The sequence below is a fragment of the Eutrema salsugineum genome, unplaced genomic scaffold, assembly GCF_000478725.1.
Source record: "Eutrema salsugineum unplaced genomic scaffold, Eutsalg1_0 scaffold_13, whole genome shotgun sequence".
Taxonomy (NCBI): Eukaryota; Viridiplantae; Streptophyta; class Magnoliopsida; order Brassicales; family Brassicaceae; genus Eutrema; species Eutrema salsugineum.
This window is the reverse complement of record NW_006256885.1, coordinates 8,197,972-8,214,235: the sequence shown is the minus strand read 5'-3', so window position 1 is coordinate 8,214,235 and position 16,264 is coordinate 8,197,972. Positions and strand designations below refer to the sequence as shown.

Below are 16,264 nucleotides of genomic sequence, written 5' to 3'. Positions count from 1 at the left end.
TCGCTTTGACTTTTGTTTTCTGCGATTTGCCGACGAAAATCTTTGAGAAAAATCAGGCAAGGACAATTCGAATTACACAACTTTTGTCGGATTATATTAGGCTAAATCAGAATTGCTAAATATAAACATACATCATAAACGATCATTATATTTCTAAGATGCACTGGTTCAATCCAGTTCACCGATTCTTCTAACGTATCTGAAAAACTTCTAAAACTTTCACTTAACAAACATTTTCGTGATATAGACCTAGGAGACTGACACAAGTGGCGTCTGAGCTGCGATGTAACTAATTGAACCAGCCGGTCCGGTCCGGTATATTCACTCAGGTGTTAAACCTGAGAAGGTATATCCGTAAATACCGTGGAAATTCATGTCGACTTCAAAACGGGCTCGTAATAGCCAGCCGCGACACGCCCTTCACCGTTTCCATCTCTCCGGCTGTGTCGCCATCGATCCCTTTCTCCGCCATTCACTCTACTCAAACGCCGTCATTTTTCCTTCCTCCTGATCGATTTTTATCCCCTTATACTCCTCCCATTTTCTTCACACTCTTTATCATTTTCCAGTTTACTAGACCATATTTCTTCTTTACCTGGAAAGCGAGGAGACTTGTCGATTTTCCGTTTACTGGATTCGGCGATGTTAGGGTTCCCTAATGGAAGCGGTGGCGGTGGAGTTGGGGCTGAGGATTTGGCTCAGCTCCAATCCACCATGCGCGCGATTGAACTTGCTTGCTCTTACATTCAGGTTTTTTTTTTTTTTTGCTTCTTCCTTTATACTTACGCATAAACAAGTGGCTCAGTGTCTCCTCTTTGGTCTCCTAATAAATTGGAGGAAGCTGTAGATGTTTGCGTGTGCTTGAATTTGTGAACACTTTTTCTCGTAATTTGTTTGGCTTCAAATTGAAGTCACTGGAGAGGAGGGTATTGAAAGTGGCAAGTTGCTCTATGAGTTTTCTTCTTTAGAATCTTATGTGCTGTGCGTCTCTGTTGACTTAGCTCTAGAGACTAAAATGCCTCGCTGAACTATTTTACTATATTTCCGTCTCTCTGCTTATCAAGAGCTTGTCATAGATTTTAAGCATTTCCGTAACAAGATAATTTCATATTTCCATGTGAGTGCTATTGTTTTTGCCTATTCTACTTAACCGAGACAAGTACTTGACATTTTCTTTTTCTTCCCAGCAGATAAATACTAATCCAGCTGCTGCTGAAGCAACCATTTTGTCGCTTCACCAGTCCCCACAGCCATATAAGGCTTGTAGATTCATTCTTGGTAAATTACTCTTCTGAGTTCCGAGCTCGACTTCCCTAGTGCACTTGAAGTTACAGCTGTTTGACTGAAAGTGTTTTATACTTCCAGAAAATTCTCAGGTAGCAAGTGCTAGGTTTCAAGCTGCTGCAGCTATTCAAGAAGCAGCTATCAGGGAATGGAGTTTTCTTTCCACTGATGATAAAGGGGGTTTGATTAGGTAGTTTCTCTTCTTTTGTGATATACTGATATTTCATTGATGAGTGCTTTAGTTTCCACTTAGTTGAGTGGTCACCCTCTGCTCTATCAGGAGGCAACCCTTGGTGTCATTTTTTTTTACTGGCTTTCCGAATCAACTGGGAACATACATGCTTCACAATATAGTAGTTTTGGGATACTGCAACTTTTTTTCTCGACTGTGAAACCTGCTGCTTCTTGACTGTCATGTTTTGTTGTTGGTATGAACACACATCATTTTCCGTGATAATCATGACTATCTTTTAATATATTAGAGGTTTTCTTATGAGATTTGGCTCATACGAATAAGAAATTCTCAAATATTGCTAATTTTTTTTCTGCAGCTTTTGTCTTGGCTACGTTATGCAGCATGCGAATGCATCAGAGGGTTATGTTCTTTCAAAAGTATCTTCTGTGGCTGCGCAGCTGATGAAAAGAGGCTGGTAAGCTGGGCTGCTTCTGGTATTCAAAATTATAAAGCATGCACATTAAATGCTGGAAGTTAGCTGTCACTAGGACTCATGAACATGATGTTGCTGATCACACTCTTATTATTTTGGAAAATAGAGTAGTGCAAAGAAATCTAGGCAAATTACTTTGTATTTATGTTTTTGCTTGCTTAGTTCATCTAAGGAGACTTCAAATCTGAATGATTAACTCTTATAGGCTTGAGTTTACTCCAGGCGAGAAGGAAGTCTTTTTCTACCAGGTATCTGCACTGTAGTGCAATTTTTTTTGGACTCTCTATTTAGTTTCTGTATTTTACAGTTTGACGAGATTTAGCTACATAGATGGTGCTACTTGTTATCCACCATTGTACGGGGAAGAATATACAGTGATTGAATAGGTTGACTAGTAATCATTTGGGTGACTAAGTAGTTATGGATCCTTTACTCAATATTCCAGCTAAATACGTCTTGTATGCTCTATGCCCTAGTAAAAAGATATTGGTTCAGGGTATACCTGGAGTTGTGATTATATATAAGTTGAAATAAAAACTGCGGAAGTGCTGCAAATTATTCGTAGAAATACAACGGAATCGTGATATTAATGTTTGTTAAAAGGATCATGATATTGATTTGCTTTTGGCTTTTAATAACTGATGTTTACAGATCAACCAGGCTATTCTTGGTTCTCGAGGCTTAGATGTGCAGTTCATAGGCATAAATTTTCTTGAATCACTGGTAATGATCTGTTTCTATTTTTTTTTTCTGGGGTTAATTGTATACCATATGTGTGCTCATAGTTTCTTCATCTCAGATATCTGAATTCTCACCCTCTACTTCAAGTCCCATGGGTCTCCCGAGGGAATTTCATGATAATTGCTGCAAGTCACTAGAACAAAACTTTTTGAAGGTACTCTTTAGGATTTTATTTGCTTCCAGATATTGTGACACCCATAATCCTTTTGTCTGTGGAAGAATAATAGCCCGTACCGAGGGTTCTGTTACTAGAATTGTGCTGTTTACTTTCGATGTTTTCAATTGCAGACTTTCTATAGCTGGGCACAGGATGCTGCTTTAAGTGTTACAAACAAGATTATTGAATCATTTTCTGATGTCCCTGAGGTTAAGGTTTGCAATGCTACACTGCGACTTATGCATCAAATACTAAACTGGGAGTTTCGTTACGGCAAAGGTGGCACAAGAGCCAGCATTAATGTATTCACTGATGGAACTAGACCTGATACTGCATCATCACGAAAGATAGAGTGTGTAATAGTTCAGGTAGTTAATTGTTATATTAAGATTTATTAGAGTGCGTGAACTTCCTTCACTTATTGAAATTCAGAGGTATAATATGGAATGATGCTAGCATGTCAGAGTTTATACGTGTTTTCTTTTAAGACACTTTCATGGACTCTTCATAAATCTCACCTTCAGTGGTGCTGATTGCAGCCTGGTGCTTCGTGGTGTGATGTTTTGCTTTCAAGTTCACATGTTGGATGGCTGATAAATCTATATACGTCGCTGAGGCAGAAGTTTGCTCTTGAAGGCTATTGGCTAGATTGTCCTGTTGCAGTCTCTGCTCGGAAACTTATTGTACAATTGTGCTCCTTGGCAGGGGAAATATTTCCATCCAGTGAGTATTTTATGCTTCTGTAATTTCTACTAATTAGTATGCTCTTTTGTTGAATACATTATTGAAACATCAAGTTCGTTCAGCATCTAGTTTTCTTTGCCAATTTATGTCCATCATGTCCTGCTTATCAAGATAGATGTATATATATTTCTCTGTGAGTGACTTGTTCAATAATCTAGACAATGCACAGTTGCGAGAGCAGCATCTGCTCCTCCTGCTGTCGGGGGTGTTACCCTGGATTGATCCTCCTGATGTCATTTCAAAGGAGATTGAAGAAGGAAGGAGTGGGAGGTTAGCTGTTCAACATTCTTACCCTGCTTGATTTCTATGTCTTATATTCCAAGTCTAACATTGTGCCGTCAACTTCTTATTCCAGTGAGATGATCGATGGTTGTCGTGCATTGTTGTCTATTGGGACAGTTACTACTCCTGTTGTCTTTGACCGACTGTTGCGATCAATAAGGTCTTTGACATATGACCTTTCTTGCAGTTAAAAGCTATTTAGTGATTCGCTATTCATAAAAGAGTTGGTTCTTTCCTGTTTCTTCAGGCCCTTTGGTACTCTTACACTCTTATCTATGTTAATGGGTGAAGTTGTCAAAGTATTAATGGTGAATAGTACTGATAAAGAGACGTGGAGCTATGAGGCGCGCGATATCTTGCTAGATACCTGGACAACTCTCCTTGCTGTGAGTACGGCTAAGATATTTTTAAATACCGGAACATATATCTATAACAGTATGCATGGTTGTGTTCATGAAACTCTGTGGCCAATGGCCATATCCGGCGCCTTTTATGTAACTTTTTTATCGTCGGGGTATTTATTAATTCCTGTCATCGTCTCTGCCAACAATTTAATGTTTGAGAATCTAGTGGAATGATACAATTTAGAAGTTAATTGCGTCCTATGAGTAATGTCTGACTAAGGATTGTAATGACTCCTGTCAGTCAATGGACGGTTCTGGAGGTAATGCGTGGCTGCCACCTGAAGGGATGCATGCTGCAGCTAGTCTCTTTTCATTGATTGTGGAATCTGAACTGAAAGGTAACGATTTCCGGACTGTGCATCACTGCCTTACAACTTTTGTTGGTTTGGAACTGTTGTCTTTTTTCAAATCTATTTACGAGCTGAAATTTTACTACTCTAGTGGCATCTGCGTCAGCTACAACTAATGAAGATGATGATGACTGTCTGGCTTCTGTATCTGGTGAGCAAAAGAATTGGAATGTTTCCTCTTGATCTAGATTTTGCAACCAGTCTTAGAAGTCAGATTTGTGGTATTCTTTGCTCAAACTTTAAATATCATGTTATGGCAGCCATGGATGAAAGACTAGGCTCTTATGCTCTCATTGCGAGGGCAGCAGTCGATGCTACTGTTCCATTTTTAGCAAAACTTTTCGCTGATCGTGTTGCACGCCTTCATCAGGTGCTCTTGATCGACCTTCCTCTACATTATAAGCGAAAACAGCATTACTTTATCTACTTATCACACTTCTTGTCCTTTTTTCTCTTAGCTATTCATGACTTTTGTAGCTAACATATCTATATATACCTGCATCAAAGCTTTTATTGCTATTGATTAGAAAATCCAGCTGTGTCTGAATTGCGGAAGTTTTTTTTTTTTAATTATGTGCACGAGTTCTCTAATGCGTCCTCAGAGGTTGCTTTTGCTGACCTTAATCTAACTGTTTTAGGGCAGGGGCACTGTCGATCTGACTGAAACTTTGGAAGAGGTCTACTCTTTACTGCTGATAATCGGTCATGTACTTGCAGATGAAGGGGAAGGGGAGACGGCCTTGGTAATTCTTTGTTTTTTCTGCCTCTCTTTAATGTAATCACAAAAGGAAGACGCTGACAAGCTTTCCTCCCATTATTTTTTCCTGTCTTCTATGATATGTCGGGTTTCAATGTTTTTTTTTTCATGTTTCATGTTTTACTGATATTAGGTATCTATCAAAAATAGTCACTGTCCTTTCAATGGGAAAAATAGAAACGGTTTACCACAGATATTAGTTTTAAACGAAAGGGTCTTGTAACTACCTTTTTTCTTAATATAAGTAATTGAAAGTCCTTTGAGAATCAGTCTCATAGATAGTTGCACGAGTGCTTTTTTTTTTTACTTATTAAATCTTCACAAAAGTAATTACGAGATAATGTTATCAACAACCAGGTCCCTGATGCCTTACAATCTCATTTCGTGGATGTTGTAGTTGCAGACAACCACCCTGTTGTGATACTCTCAAGGTAAGCTTGAGCCTTTCCAGACTGAACAGATGAGTGAAATTTAATTTTTTGTTCTGCTTCAGTTTCCTGGTGATTCTAAATTTACCAGATTCTAGTGGCCTACTAATTTACAAATTGTGGTACATGATTTTTCACTGAACTGTTAATGACTTTTGATGGTCTTTTTTTTTGGTTGCAGCTCAATAATTAAATTCGCCGAGCAATGTTTGGATGTAGATATGAGATCATCGATCTTTAGTCCTCGGCTAATGGAGGTACATTTTTACTAAGTCCTGAATTGGGTAAAGTTTGACCTGTTTTGAATCAGGTTCAAATGCATGTGAAATATGATGGTCATTAAACTTTAAATTTAAAAGACGAAATTTATTGCAGTCTGATATCCTATTTCTAGTTATTGATTGGAGAAGCATGTGTAGGCAGTCATATGGTTTCTTGCAAGATGGTCTTTCACATATCTAATGCTCGTTGAAGATTCCAATTTGGGTAGCAACCAGCTTCAGTCTCTACCTTCCAGAGCATGTTTATTCACGTTTTTCAACGAACACAATCAAGGGAAGTTTGTCCTTGATATAATTGTCCGGATATCCTTGACATCGCTCATGTCTTACCCTGGTGAAAAGGATTTGCAGGTAATAACTTTTGTCCTTTATAAACATTATTGATTTTGACAACCGTTATACGATGGTTTTTCATTGTATACAAATACTATTTTTGGTATGTTAGATGAATATATCATTCAGTTGTTTGTGAGAGGGTGCAAACTGATGCTAGAAATCTCAAAATTCGTTTAATATTACAAATTTTGATAACTAAAGGACTTTAGGCCAGGGAATCAGTTTGTTATAAGCTATAATTATAACTGTAGGTTACGTCCATTCTTCAAGAGTGGTATTCTCCTAATCTTTTCTTTTTGTTCTCTGCAGGAGTTAACATGTTTTCAGTTACTGCATGCACTTGTTCGACGAAGAAATATTTGTTTTCACCTTCTATCATTGGTAAGTTGCGAAACTCGCCATAGTCAGAGGCATACGTTGGACAGGGCCGATTTTTGTATTTGTTGCTCTGTTTAATACAAATGACATTTTTTAACTTCGTCTTTTTACTCCTATGATACTGTTTAGCGTACTTGTATTTTAGAATCCACAATCATTTCTCTTTGCATGATATGGCTGTTAGACTGGGAATCGCTCTCCTTATTCATTTTTTATCCATTGGAAAAAAGCGTGTTCGTTGATAAAGTCTTGTAGATTAACTTACTCCTGTCCTTACTTAATAACTAACTCTTTACGTAAAATGTTTAGGACTCCTGGCGTAACCTAGCAAATGCTTTTGCAAATGACAAAACATTGTTCTTGCTAAATGGTGTCGGTCAGGTATAGTTTCCTAAAGTTTGCATTCTGGCTACTTTGTTCTCGTATGTTCTGTTTCTTGAAATAATGTTACTTCTATTCAGCGTTCATTGGCTCAAACGCTTGTTCTTTCTGCTTATGGAATGCGAAGCTCAGATGCATCAAATCAGTGAGTTTCCAAATTCTGCCCACTTCCCTCACATCTTAACCTTAAATTTGGCCTGACCAATAACCTTCTTTTTATTTTCCAAAAGATATGTGAAGGACCTCATGGCTCATATGTCGTCATCTTTAGTGGACTTATCCAATAACAGTGACCTTAAAAATCTGGCTCAGCAACCTGATATCATGTTGCTGGTGAGGAAGAAAAACACTTGAAAACTTCATTTTAGTGATTGCGGAATCCTTATAAACAGAAGGGTTCTTTCGTATTTTGTGTTAGGTGAGTTGTGTTTTAGAACGGCTACGAGGAGCGGCAAGTGCCACTGAACCCCGGACACAGAGGGCAATATATGAGATGGGATTGTCTGTTATGAATCCTGTGCTCCGTCTTCTCGAGGTTTACAAACACGAGGTATTGTTCAAGGCGTACATAATGTAAAATGATCACACGTTATTTGGAACTTGATAAAGCCTATACTTAGCAGTTCAATACAGATGGTGCATTTCACGCTACATGTCTGCAAAACCCTTGTAATTTGTTTTTGATCCATTATGGTTAGAAAACCCACTGAGTTTTTTTTATTGCTTAGTCTGCAGTAATTTACCTACTACTTAAATTTGTGGTGGATTGGGTGGATGGGCAATTATCTTACCTAGAGGCTCATGAAACAGCTGTGGTTATTAATTTCTGCATGAGTCTTCTACAAATATATTCGTCACACAATATTGGGAAGGTAAGTCTTACTTCTCTGTTCAGACTAAGCGTCATTGCTTGAAAACAGACAAAATACATGTTTGTCTACCCTCACATACACTTGCTTTTCTCCCCCTCAGATATCATTGTCTCTCTCGAGTACCTTGCTTAATGAAGCGAAAACCGAAAAGTACAAGGATTTACGCGCTCTGCTTCAGCTACTTTCTCATCTATGCTCCAAAGATATGGTAAACGTTCTTTTTTTGCACTCACTGTATAAACTTTTAGCACATTCGCTAGTCTTCCTTATCTTCTAACAAGTGGTACTACCTTTTGCAGGTTGATTTTTCATCTGACAGTATTGAGACACAAAGCACAAATATATCCCAGGTAAAAATCAAGTTAAGTAAGATGAAATTCTACAAGAACGGTTTGTGTAATTTTTTTGAACGTACAGGTGGTGTACTTTGGTCTCCATATAATCACGCCACTTATAACTTTGGAACTCCTCAAATACCCCAAGCTTTGTTTCGACGTAAGGCCTTGAATCTACCATTGACTAAACCTATCATAGTAGTTTTACTGTTATAAACTTCCACTAAAGCAAGAAAAGTTCTACAGTATTTCTCGCTCATATCACATATGCTCGAGGTTTACCCCGAGACGCTCGCACAACTCAACGGCGATGCATTTAACCATGTACTTACAACAGTTGACTTTGGTCTTCATCAGCAGGTGAAGTGGAATCTTCTTTACAGGGATAATAAGTAAAATCCCTTTTGCTCTTGGTTTACAAGAATGTTAAAGTAATACTATTTATTGATATGCTCATCAGGATGTAGATATAGTCACGATGTGCCTGAGAGCTCTAAAGGCTCTCGCTTCATATCACTACAAAGAGACAAAAGCTGGCAACACAGGTTTGGGTTCACACGCTGCTGGACAAACAGATCCAAATGGAGTATTCCGCGAAGGAATCCTGAGTCGATTCCTTCGCACATTCCTGCACTTTCTTCTTTTTGAGGATTACAGGTACCATAACTCTATTCGCCAAAATAACGTAATAAGCATTCTTACGGTTTACTTAAAGTGTATTTACTGGTTCTTGATTCAGTCCCGAGCTAGTCAGTACAGCAGCAGATGCCTTGTTCCCTCTTATCCTCTGTGAACCAAACCTTTACCAGGTCGGTCTTTAGGTTCCCTCTTAATAAACAGAAACCGAGTTTCCATGTCTAAAACCGCGGTAACTTAGCAGTTTGTGTTACTGCCTCTAGGGATTGTGCAACGAGCTGATTGAGAAGCAGGGTAATCCGAACTTCAAAACTAGGCTAGCGAACGCGCTTCAGGTGCTAACGACGTCGAACCAGCTATCCTCATCCTTGGACCGTCTCAACTACCAAAGATTCAGAAAGAACCTCAACAACTTCCTCATTGAAGTTCGTGGGTTTTTAAAGACAAGGTGATCGAATTTTAGAACTAAAAGAGGCTTTCTAAGTGTTTTATTCATTAGCTATATTTTTCGGCTTCTTCTAGTGGGAGAAACTGAGGATTTCAAAAATTTGAATCTTATAATGAAACCGCAAAATCTGTTCCTTGTCATACTTTGTTGTTGGACTCTGATTATGACGAAATGGTTTTGAAAGGGAGTTTATCAACAAAAATGTTATGCAGTAAAATCTTGCATTTAATTCAAATATTGATATGATTCGTATCACTAAATAAGCGATAAACTATCTTTGATCATACTGACAAGTGTTGGATCTTGTTAAAAACAAATACTACTACACGGTAATTCAGTATAAGCAAACTAAATCCTCTATATAATTATTGACAACACGATAAAACTACATTAAATTGTACGAATTTAATTTCAGTACCATTCATTTATTGCTATAGAGTGTGTGGAGGGATTATATGGATAGGAATATTGCTTTTGGAAAAGGGTTAAAATCTGAAGAATGTGCAAACAAAACTCCCAAATCCTCTTCCATGTTGCTACAGTTGAGAAAAATCCATCGTCTCTCTAGTGATATGTGTAATTCAAGACGTTTAATTAGGATAATGTTTGATTTTACAGTGTTTTTACCTTTTCGGCTGATTTTTGGATATTAAAAAAAGAGAGCTGAAATTTAACCAAAATGGAACAGTTGTAAAAAAAAAATACTAGTCAAAATGAATAATAAATATCGATTATAGTCTTGTCACAAATATTTGAAATAAGTATACCATTCAATCAATAAAAGGTTTGTATACGATCATAAATTTTTTTAGTTAACTGTCTAAAATTAAAGGCTTAAACTGGTAATAGAGTGTTTAGTAGTTAATTAAATACTGCTCATTTTTCATATTATAATTCCTTTTTATCTCATTTTTTGCTTATAATTTGCTTACCTTTTTCTTATATTTTGCTTTATTTTTTTACTTAGTCGAAAGTTAAATGTCTATATATGCAGCAGCCATTCACAACAAAATCAAAACTAGATAATAGTTCTTAGGCTAATCTAATTCTCTTATTTTATAATTTAGAAATCACTAAAAAAAATTATGCATTTCAATGTTCTATACTTCTATTAGACCATCAAATTAAATGTGTTTTATGTTTTCAGGTATTAATCAGGTTAAAAGTTCGGTTCAAATTCGGCTGATGAAATTCAATTCATTTTAGTACAGTTCAAAATAGATAAATATTTTCATTAAAAAAAAAAGAGGAAAAGAGATTTCGGATATTTTGTGTCTTTTGGTGGCATTATCCGCAGCCTCAGAGTTTGTAGTTTCGTTGGTGTAAGAAATCACTCTTCGAATCGGAATGGTTCTTTTGGGATACCTAGTTCTATTGCGGTGCCAGACTTGCCAATGAACTTCCTATTCATTTTTTGCGGCATTTGGACAGTTGGTGATTCCTATGTTATTAATTTTGTAAAACTTTTATTATTATTTCTTTTAAAGACATTCTCGAAACTAGATTTTAAGAAAATTCTTATAGCAAGTAAAAGATAGATAAATACCTGAAACTTATAATGTTTGAGGATGGGATGACTGAAAGCCGGTTGAGCTGTTCTGTCCGTGCAGTCAATGACATCCTCTCAGGACTCTGACATTTTAGTTAAATGTCTAAGTAGAGTGTTTTAATTTCTTACACATGTACCAAAAGAAAAAAAAAAATACATGAAAAAAAATACAAGAAAAACAAGGAATAAACCACTTCTCCGCCAAAAGCGTTGAGGTCCAGGGTCGTCAAGTTAAAAATGATGTTGGCACTCTTTGTTCTTGAGTATTTTTACAGCATAATACTTTGGATGAGTTATTCGTACGTCAAATGCTTGAACTGGTAATAGAGTGTTTAGTAGTTAATTAAATATTGCTCATTTTTTATATTATAATTCCTATTTTTATCTCATATTTTGCTTATAATTTGCTTACCTTTTTCTTATATTTTGCTTTATTTTTTTACTTAGTCGAAAGTTAAATGCCTATATATAGCAGCCATTCACAACAAAATCAAAACAAGATAATAGTTCTGAGGCTAATCTAATTCTCTTCTTTTTGGTAATTTAGAAATCACTAAAAAAATATGCATTTCAGTGTTCTATTAGACTATTCAAATAAAAAGTAAATAAATGAGTAAAACAAATTAAATAAATGCTTGAAACTTATGATTTGTTAGGAGTGGATGATTGAAAACCGGTTGAGCTGTTTTCTCCATGCAGTCAATGATATCCCCTCAGGACTCTGTTATACAATATAAACGTAAGTAAGTTATCACTTGTTCATAAGAGAAAATTATTAATTAACTATTATTTTAAGTCATTTTTAATCTATCTAAAATATATAGATATATTATAGAAATAAATAGTTTTATATAGCTAGTTTATATCATCAAATTAATTATATAATGTTTAGTTGTATAATGTTTTACTCATTGATAATCTCCAAAATGGTGAAATATAGGCAAAAGTAAGAAAAATACTGATATATTTTCATCCATATGAGAATAATGTTTTTTGACATTATCTTTGTAATCAGAAGAATTCATGACCGAAACAAAGTCGTAAAGTATAAACATTAATAAGCCCCACTTCATCAAAGTCACCAACTACTAACGTAGGCATTACGTAGCGTCAATCAATTAATCAGTAAACCATCTGCAACTACTATTGATTTAGTGGACACGTTTATTGGGTTAGATCCTAACGATTGTTAGTGGATCCCCTCATGAAAAATTTAACCTAATTTCCATTAAAAGTTGATAAGAGCCCAGCGTCCATTAAAAGTTTATTATATATGTAATATATATAATAAAGAGAAATGTTATTAATAAAAAAAAAGAGAGAGAGAAAGGTGAACTGAGAGCTTCATTTAGGATTTGAGATTGACACACAAATTGTATTATGAAGAGAAAGTAGATGTTGACTGGGGCTTTTATCAACTTTTAATTAAGTTGGAAAAATTAAATATGATGTCTCAAAAAAGTTTTCAGGGCTTTATATAGTTATACCTCCAACACATAACGTTAGAAAGTACCTTTTTTCTTCTAATCGCTTTTTAAATAATATTGCGTTTCTCGTATATTGGTAATTTACTCAGACACTTGACTGTAATTATGAAGAGTTTAAAAGATATAGAAGGGGTACTCGAACCTGGAAACACGTTTTCACAAAGTGATTGGGACCTTAGACTTAGCAACTCAATCATAAATACTTTTTTCTAACAAAACTAAAAATTTAAGATACTCTATTTCCTAAATTTTTTTTGTTAACGCTTTTAATTAACACAATATATAAAAGAGATCATCTAATCGAGGTAACCAAGCTTTCTGCTTGTAAATATAACTGACACAAATAATTTACTTATGGGAGGAAATTAAATGGAGAAAAGAAAAGGATGCAAACCTACTAATTAACAACTCGTGTTCTTACCACATCAAACTTAATCGGAGTGATTTCTCTAAAAAATATACTATTTAGTAAAATAGCATGGTGTTAGGATATAGCAAAATGTTATTTTATATAATAATTAGAAAAATAACGTCAATATTTGTTTTTGTTTTGCAAATAAAACAATATAAAATCAATTACTTAATAAGAAATTGTTTATGTAACCGGATTTTTTGTCTTCAATTTTTAAACTAGCCGGATTAAGTAAATAATTTGTACTTCTTTTAAGATCATTTTACATAGATGACTTTTTGTGAGATTTTTTTATGTAGATATATAAATATGATTTTTCTTTTCTTAGTTGCATACAGAAACTTAATAATTGTTATTTCTCTTAATAACATAACATACCACTCTATTAAGGAGAGAAAATAAAACATTTAATAAAATGTTCTTTAGAATGAAGCGAGGTGTTTGAACAAAAATAAAGAATGAAGCAAAGTGTAGTTTTATAAAAACAGAGTACATATCATTTACTTGAACAAAAAATGTTAAACTCAATCTTCATAAAACAAACAAAGAGAGTAAAAAACAAGAATTACATGTGCCATATTTTGTCACTTGTGAAGTATGCTCTTCTTGACTGTCTTTTGTTTCTTATTGCTGTGATGCTGCATTTACCATTAGAGAGAGAACCATAATGTTAGCAATTATTCTCTGCAAAATTTAAATCTATCAAAAAGATGGGATCTGGATACTTGCCTTTTGTCTTTCAAAAGCCTCCTGGTCTGTTCTCTCTTTCCAGCTGCTCTTACTTAGTTTTATCGGACGGTTTCCAACATACTTACCTGTATATTCATATAAAATTAATTGACTAAAACAAAATGTTCAATGGCAAATAATTATAAACAGAATCATCTAAACAAGTTCTGACAAAAACTGTGAAATAAGATACCAGAATGAAACCACACATCAAAACAGATACTAAAACCAGATGCTTACCATTCATTTCTTTTAGAGCTGCAGCTAGATCCGCAGGGCTTGAGAAACTCACAAACCCATAACCCTTCGTTTTACCAGTACGCTTATCTCTGATGACCTGTCATGGTAGATAAGATGTTTTCAACAACAATACTGAAGAAAATAGCCAATAAAGAATCCATATGGCAGTGCAAGAAACATAGAAACAATGAAAAATGAAAATGGGAGGAAATATGTACATAGAGACTATCCAGAAAAAGTGATTACAGCGAAATCATAATTATTCTTCTTCTTTTTTTACTGTCCTTAGAAGCTTTGACCACGAAATTAACAATGAATAATTTTCTTTGTGAATAAAGTATTGAATGATCCATATGTTTTAAAGGACAACCAAGTTCTGTACATACGACATCGTCAGAGTTGCAAATGTATCACAGTTGACATAAATCAGCCCCACCTAAGCAACAAGACAGAGAGATATACAACTTACTTTGGCCATATTGAAGGTGGGGAATCGAGCAAATGCCTTGGAAAGAACATCATCGTTCACTTCATTTCCAAGATCACCACAGAACAGGCGATAGTCATCTGGCAAATGTGAAACGGAAACTTGTAAGAAATCTATGAACAACTACGATAAATCCACAAACTGAAAGAGCAATCCGCAAACTCAACGTATGGGAAAGAAGGTAGAAGGGGAAGAGCTTACTTTCTGGCCACTCTGAAAGAGTGGGATCCTCCCAAGACTGTCCAGCAGCTTTACGAGGAATGGCTCTCTTTTTAGTTTCAGCTTTCTGTTCGGTTTCGCTACTTGCCAAAGCAGCTTTCACATTCTCAAGGGCTTCTGGTGTGATCGTCTGTGCATCTCTCTGGAACAATTGATGTGCCTACCAATATATACAACCAAATCAAACAACATTAAGGTACCAATCAATCTACCTTAAGCATAAATTTCGCAGAACAAAAAAATCAAGAAAAACCAAATCCAAAGAGCAAAGCTTTAACTGTAAATCATGTGAGTTCTGTAATTGGTAAAATTCGTGAAGAGCCCAGTCATCACACAATCATAAAGGGAACTGCTATCTCAATAGCAAATACCCCAAATTCAAAGCAGACGGATTTCGAAGACCCTAATTTGAACCCCAAATCTCAAATACGCAATATGAATATGAATCAATACACTCGGAATTATCAAACCCACTAACCTGCTGGTACTGAGGGTAAGCGTAGACGGCAGGAACCGGGCCAACAGGCTGCGGATAGACCGTGGCTCCGGGAATGGGAACCACCGGCGGCGCTGGAGCAGGCGACGGCGCGACGTAAGGCTGTGGAGGCTGGTAGGGCGCGGAATAATAAGAATTTGCTGAATACGTGAACTGAGACGCTGAAGACGATGACGAAGAAGCTGAAGACGGCGGGATTGACATCGGAGATCGTCGAAAACAAGAAAACGCCGAATCGCAACCGATAGGTTTCAGGCAAGAGATTCCACGTCAAATTTTGTTTTTATTTTTTTTCTTCTTTTTTTTTTTACGTCTTTCTTTTCTCTTTAATTTCCCAATCTTTTGTTTTTAAATCGAAAAACTCTCCGACAAAAAAAAAGATCGGAAAACTCTTGAAATGGACTTAGAATATATGGGCTGAGCCCACTAGTCTCTTCACAAAATCAATACTAAACCAATAGAAGACCAGTGGAGTAGAGTGGTTTGACGGGTTTAAACTGGTTCAGTGGTGTTGTTTCTAATTTTATAGGTTATGCCTTAGGAAGCCAAATCATGAAGGATATATTTATCAAATTTAAACAGTATATTAAGAAATTTTTAGTGGTTCTTTTTATTTTTCTTTTGGTCAACTTATTTTGGTTCACTCTTTACAATTTTGATTTTTGAAATTAGGACATGGTTCAAGTTCATGATTACAATCGAACATCGTGACTAACCGTAATTGAAATCGAAGTCTTTTAATGGTCAATTATATTACAACCCAACTTTTGTAACATTTTATTCTATAAAGCGACATATCGTTTTGGTACATACTTTATGAGATATGTATAAGTCATGAATTTGGTGAAAATGATGATTGATTCACATATTTATATATTTTAACAAAATAGGATTGCTTATACGTTTAGCTCAGTAAAAGTACTATTTATAAGTTCAGTTAACGAGTGTGTTCAACCATTATCCTTGAACGTCTAAACTACTTTCTTATACTCAAGCTTTGAACACACACACACAAAAAACACTCTTCCGATTACACTAAAAAAAAAACATCATAATACATCATTTATTTTATTTATTTGTATTATTTATAACTGATGCAAAAGAATTTTACATCATTTAAAAAAATGATTCTGAAAGTGGTGATGCAAATACTTTATATCAGT

General features: G+C 35.5%; 2 protein-coding genes across 4 annotated transcripts; one reads left to right on the top strand and one right to left on the bottom strand.

Moving 5' to 3' along the window:
• The first annotated feature begins 379 nt into the window (after positions 1-379).
• Positions 380-9,673, top strand: LOC18024330 (exportin-4). Of its 3 annotated transcripts, XM_024159365.1 has the most exons (33): positions 735-750; positions 1,191-1,278; positions 1,366-1,474; positions 1,565-1,712; positions 1,836-1,934; positions 2,158-2,200; positions 2,604-2,675; positions 2,752-2,847; positions 2,982-3,218; positions 3,390-3,573; positions 3,753-3,864; positions 3,950-4,036; positions 4,124-4,262; positions 4,522-4,618; positions 4,722-4,781; positions 4,891-5,000; positions 5,269-5,373; positions 5,745-5,818; positions 5,997-6,072; positions 6,235-6,447; positions 6,742-6,813; positions 7,120-7,191; positions 7,272-7,336; positions 7,422-7,524; positions 7,610-7,741; positions 7,920-8,063; positions 8,164-8,271; positions 8,363-8,413; positions 8,481-8,558; positions 8,645-8,758; positions 8,859-9,055; positions 9,138-9,207; positions 9,298-9,673. In XM_024159365.1, the coding sequence occupies exons 4-33, from the start codon at positions 1,699-1,701 to the stop codon at positions 9,484-9,486; spliced, it is 3,213 nt and encodes a 1,070-aa protein (XP_024015133.1). In that variant the 5' UTR covers positions 735-750; positions 1,191-1,278; positions 1,366-1,474; positions 1,565-1,698; the 3' UTR covers positions 9,487-9,673. The 3 variants fall into 3 exon arrangements, 2 of the variants coding, with proteins under 2 accessions (XP_024015132.1, XP_024015133.1); XM_024159364.1 differs by lacking the exon at positions 1,565-1,712 and having other exon boundaries at positions 392-750; XR_002900766.1 differs by lacking the exons at positions 1,565-1,712; positions 4,722-4,781; positions 4,891-5,000; ... (15 more) ...; positions 9,138-9,207; positions 9,298-9,673 and having other exon boundaries at positions 380-750; positions 3,764-3,864; positions 4,522-4,590.
• A 3,663-nt stretch (positions 9,674-13,336) lies between these two features.
• On the bottom strand, positions 13,337-15,425 carry LOC18024329 (RNA-binding protein 42). Its single transcript, XM_006408120.2, has 6 exons — positions 15,084-15,425; positions 14,588-14,765; positions 14,369-14,466; positions 13,900-13,996; positions 13,660-13,745; positions 13,337-13,568 (listed from the first exon to the last, which is right to left on the bottom strand). Exons 1-6 carry the CDS (start codon positions 15,303-15,305, stop codon positions 13,515-13,517), a joined length of 735 nt encoding a protein of 244 aa, XP_006408183.1. The 5' UTR covers positions 15,306-15,425; the 3' UTR covers positions 13,337-13,514.
• Between the last annotated feature and the right edge of the window lie 839 nt (positions 15,426-16,264).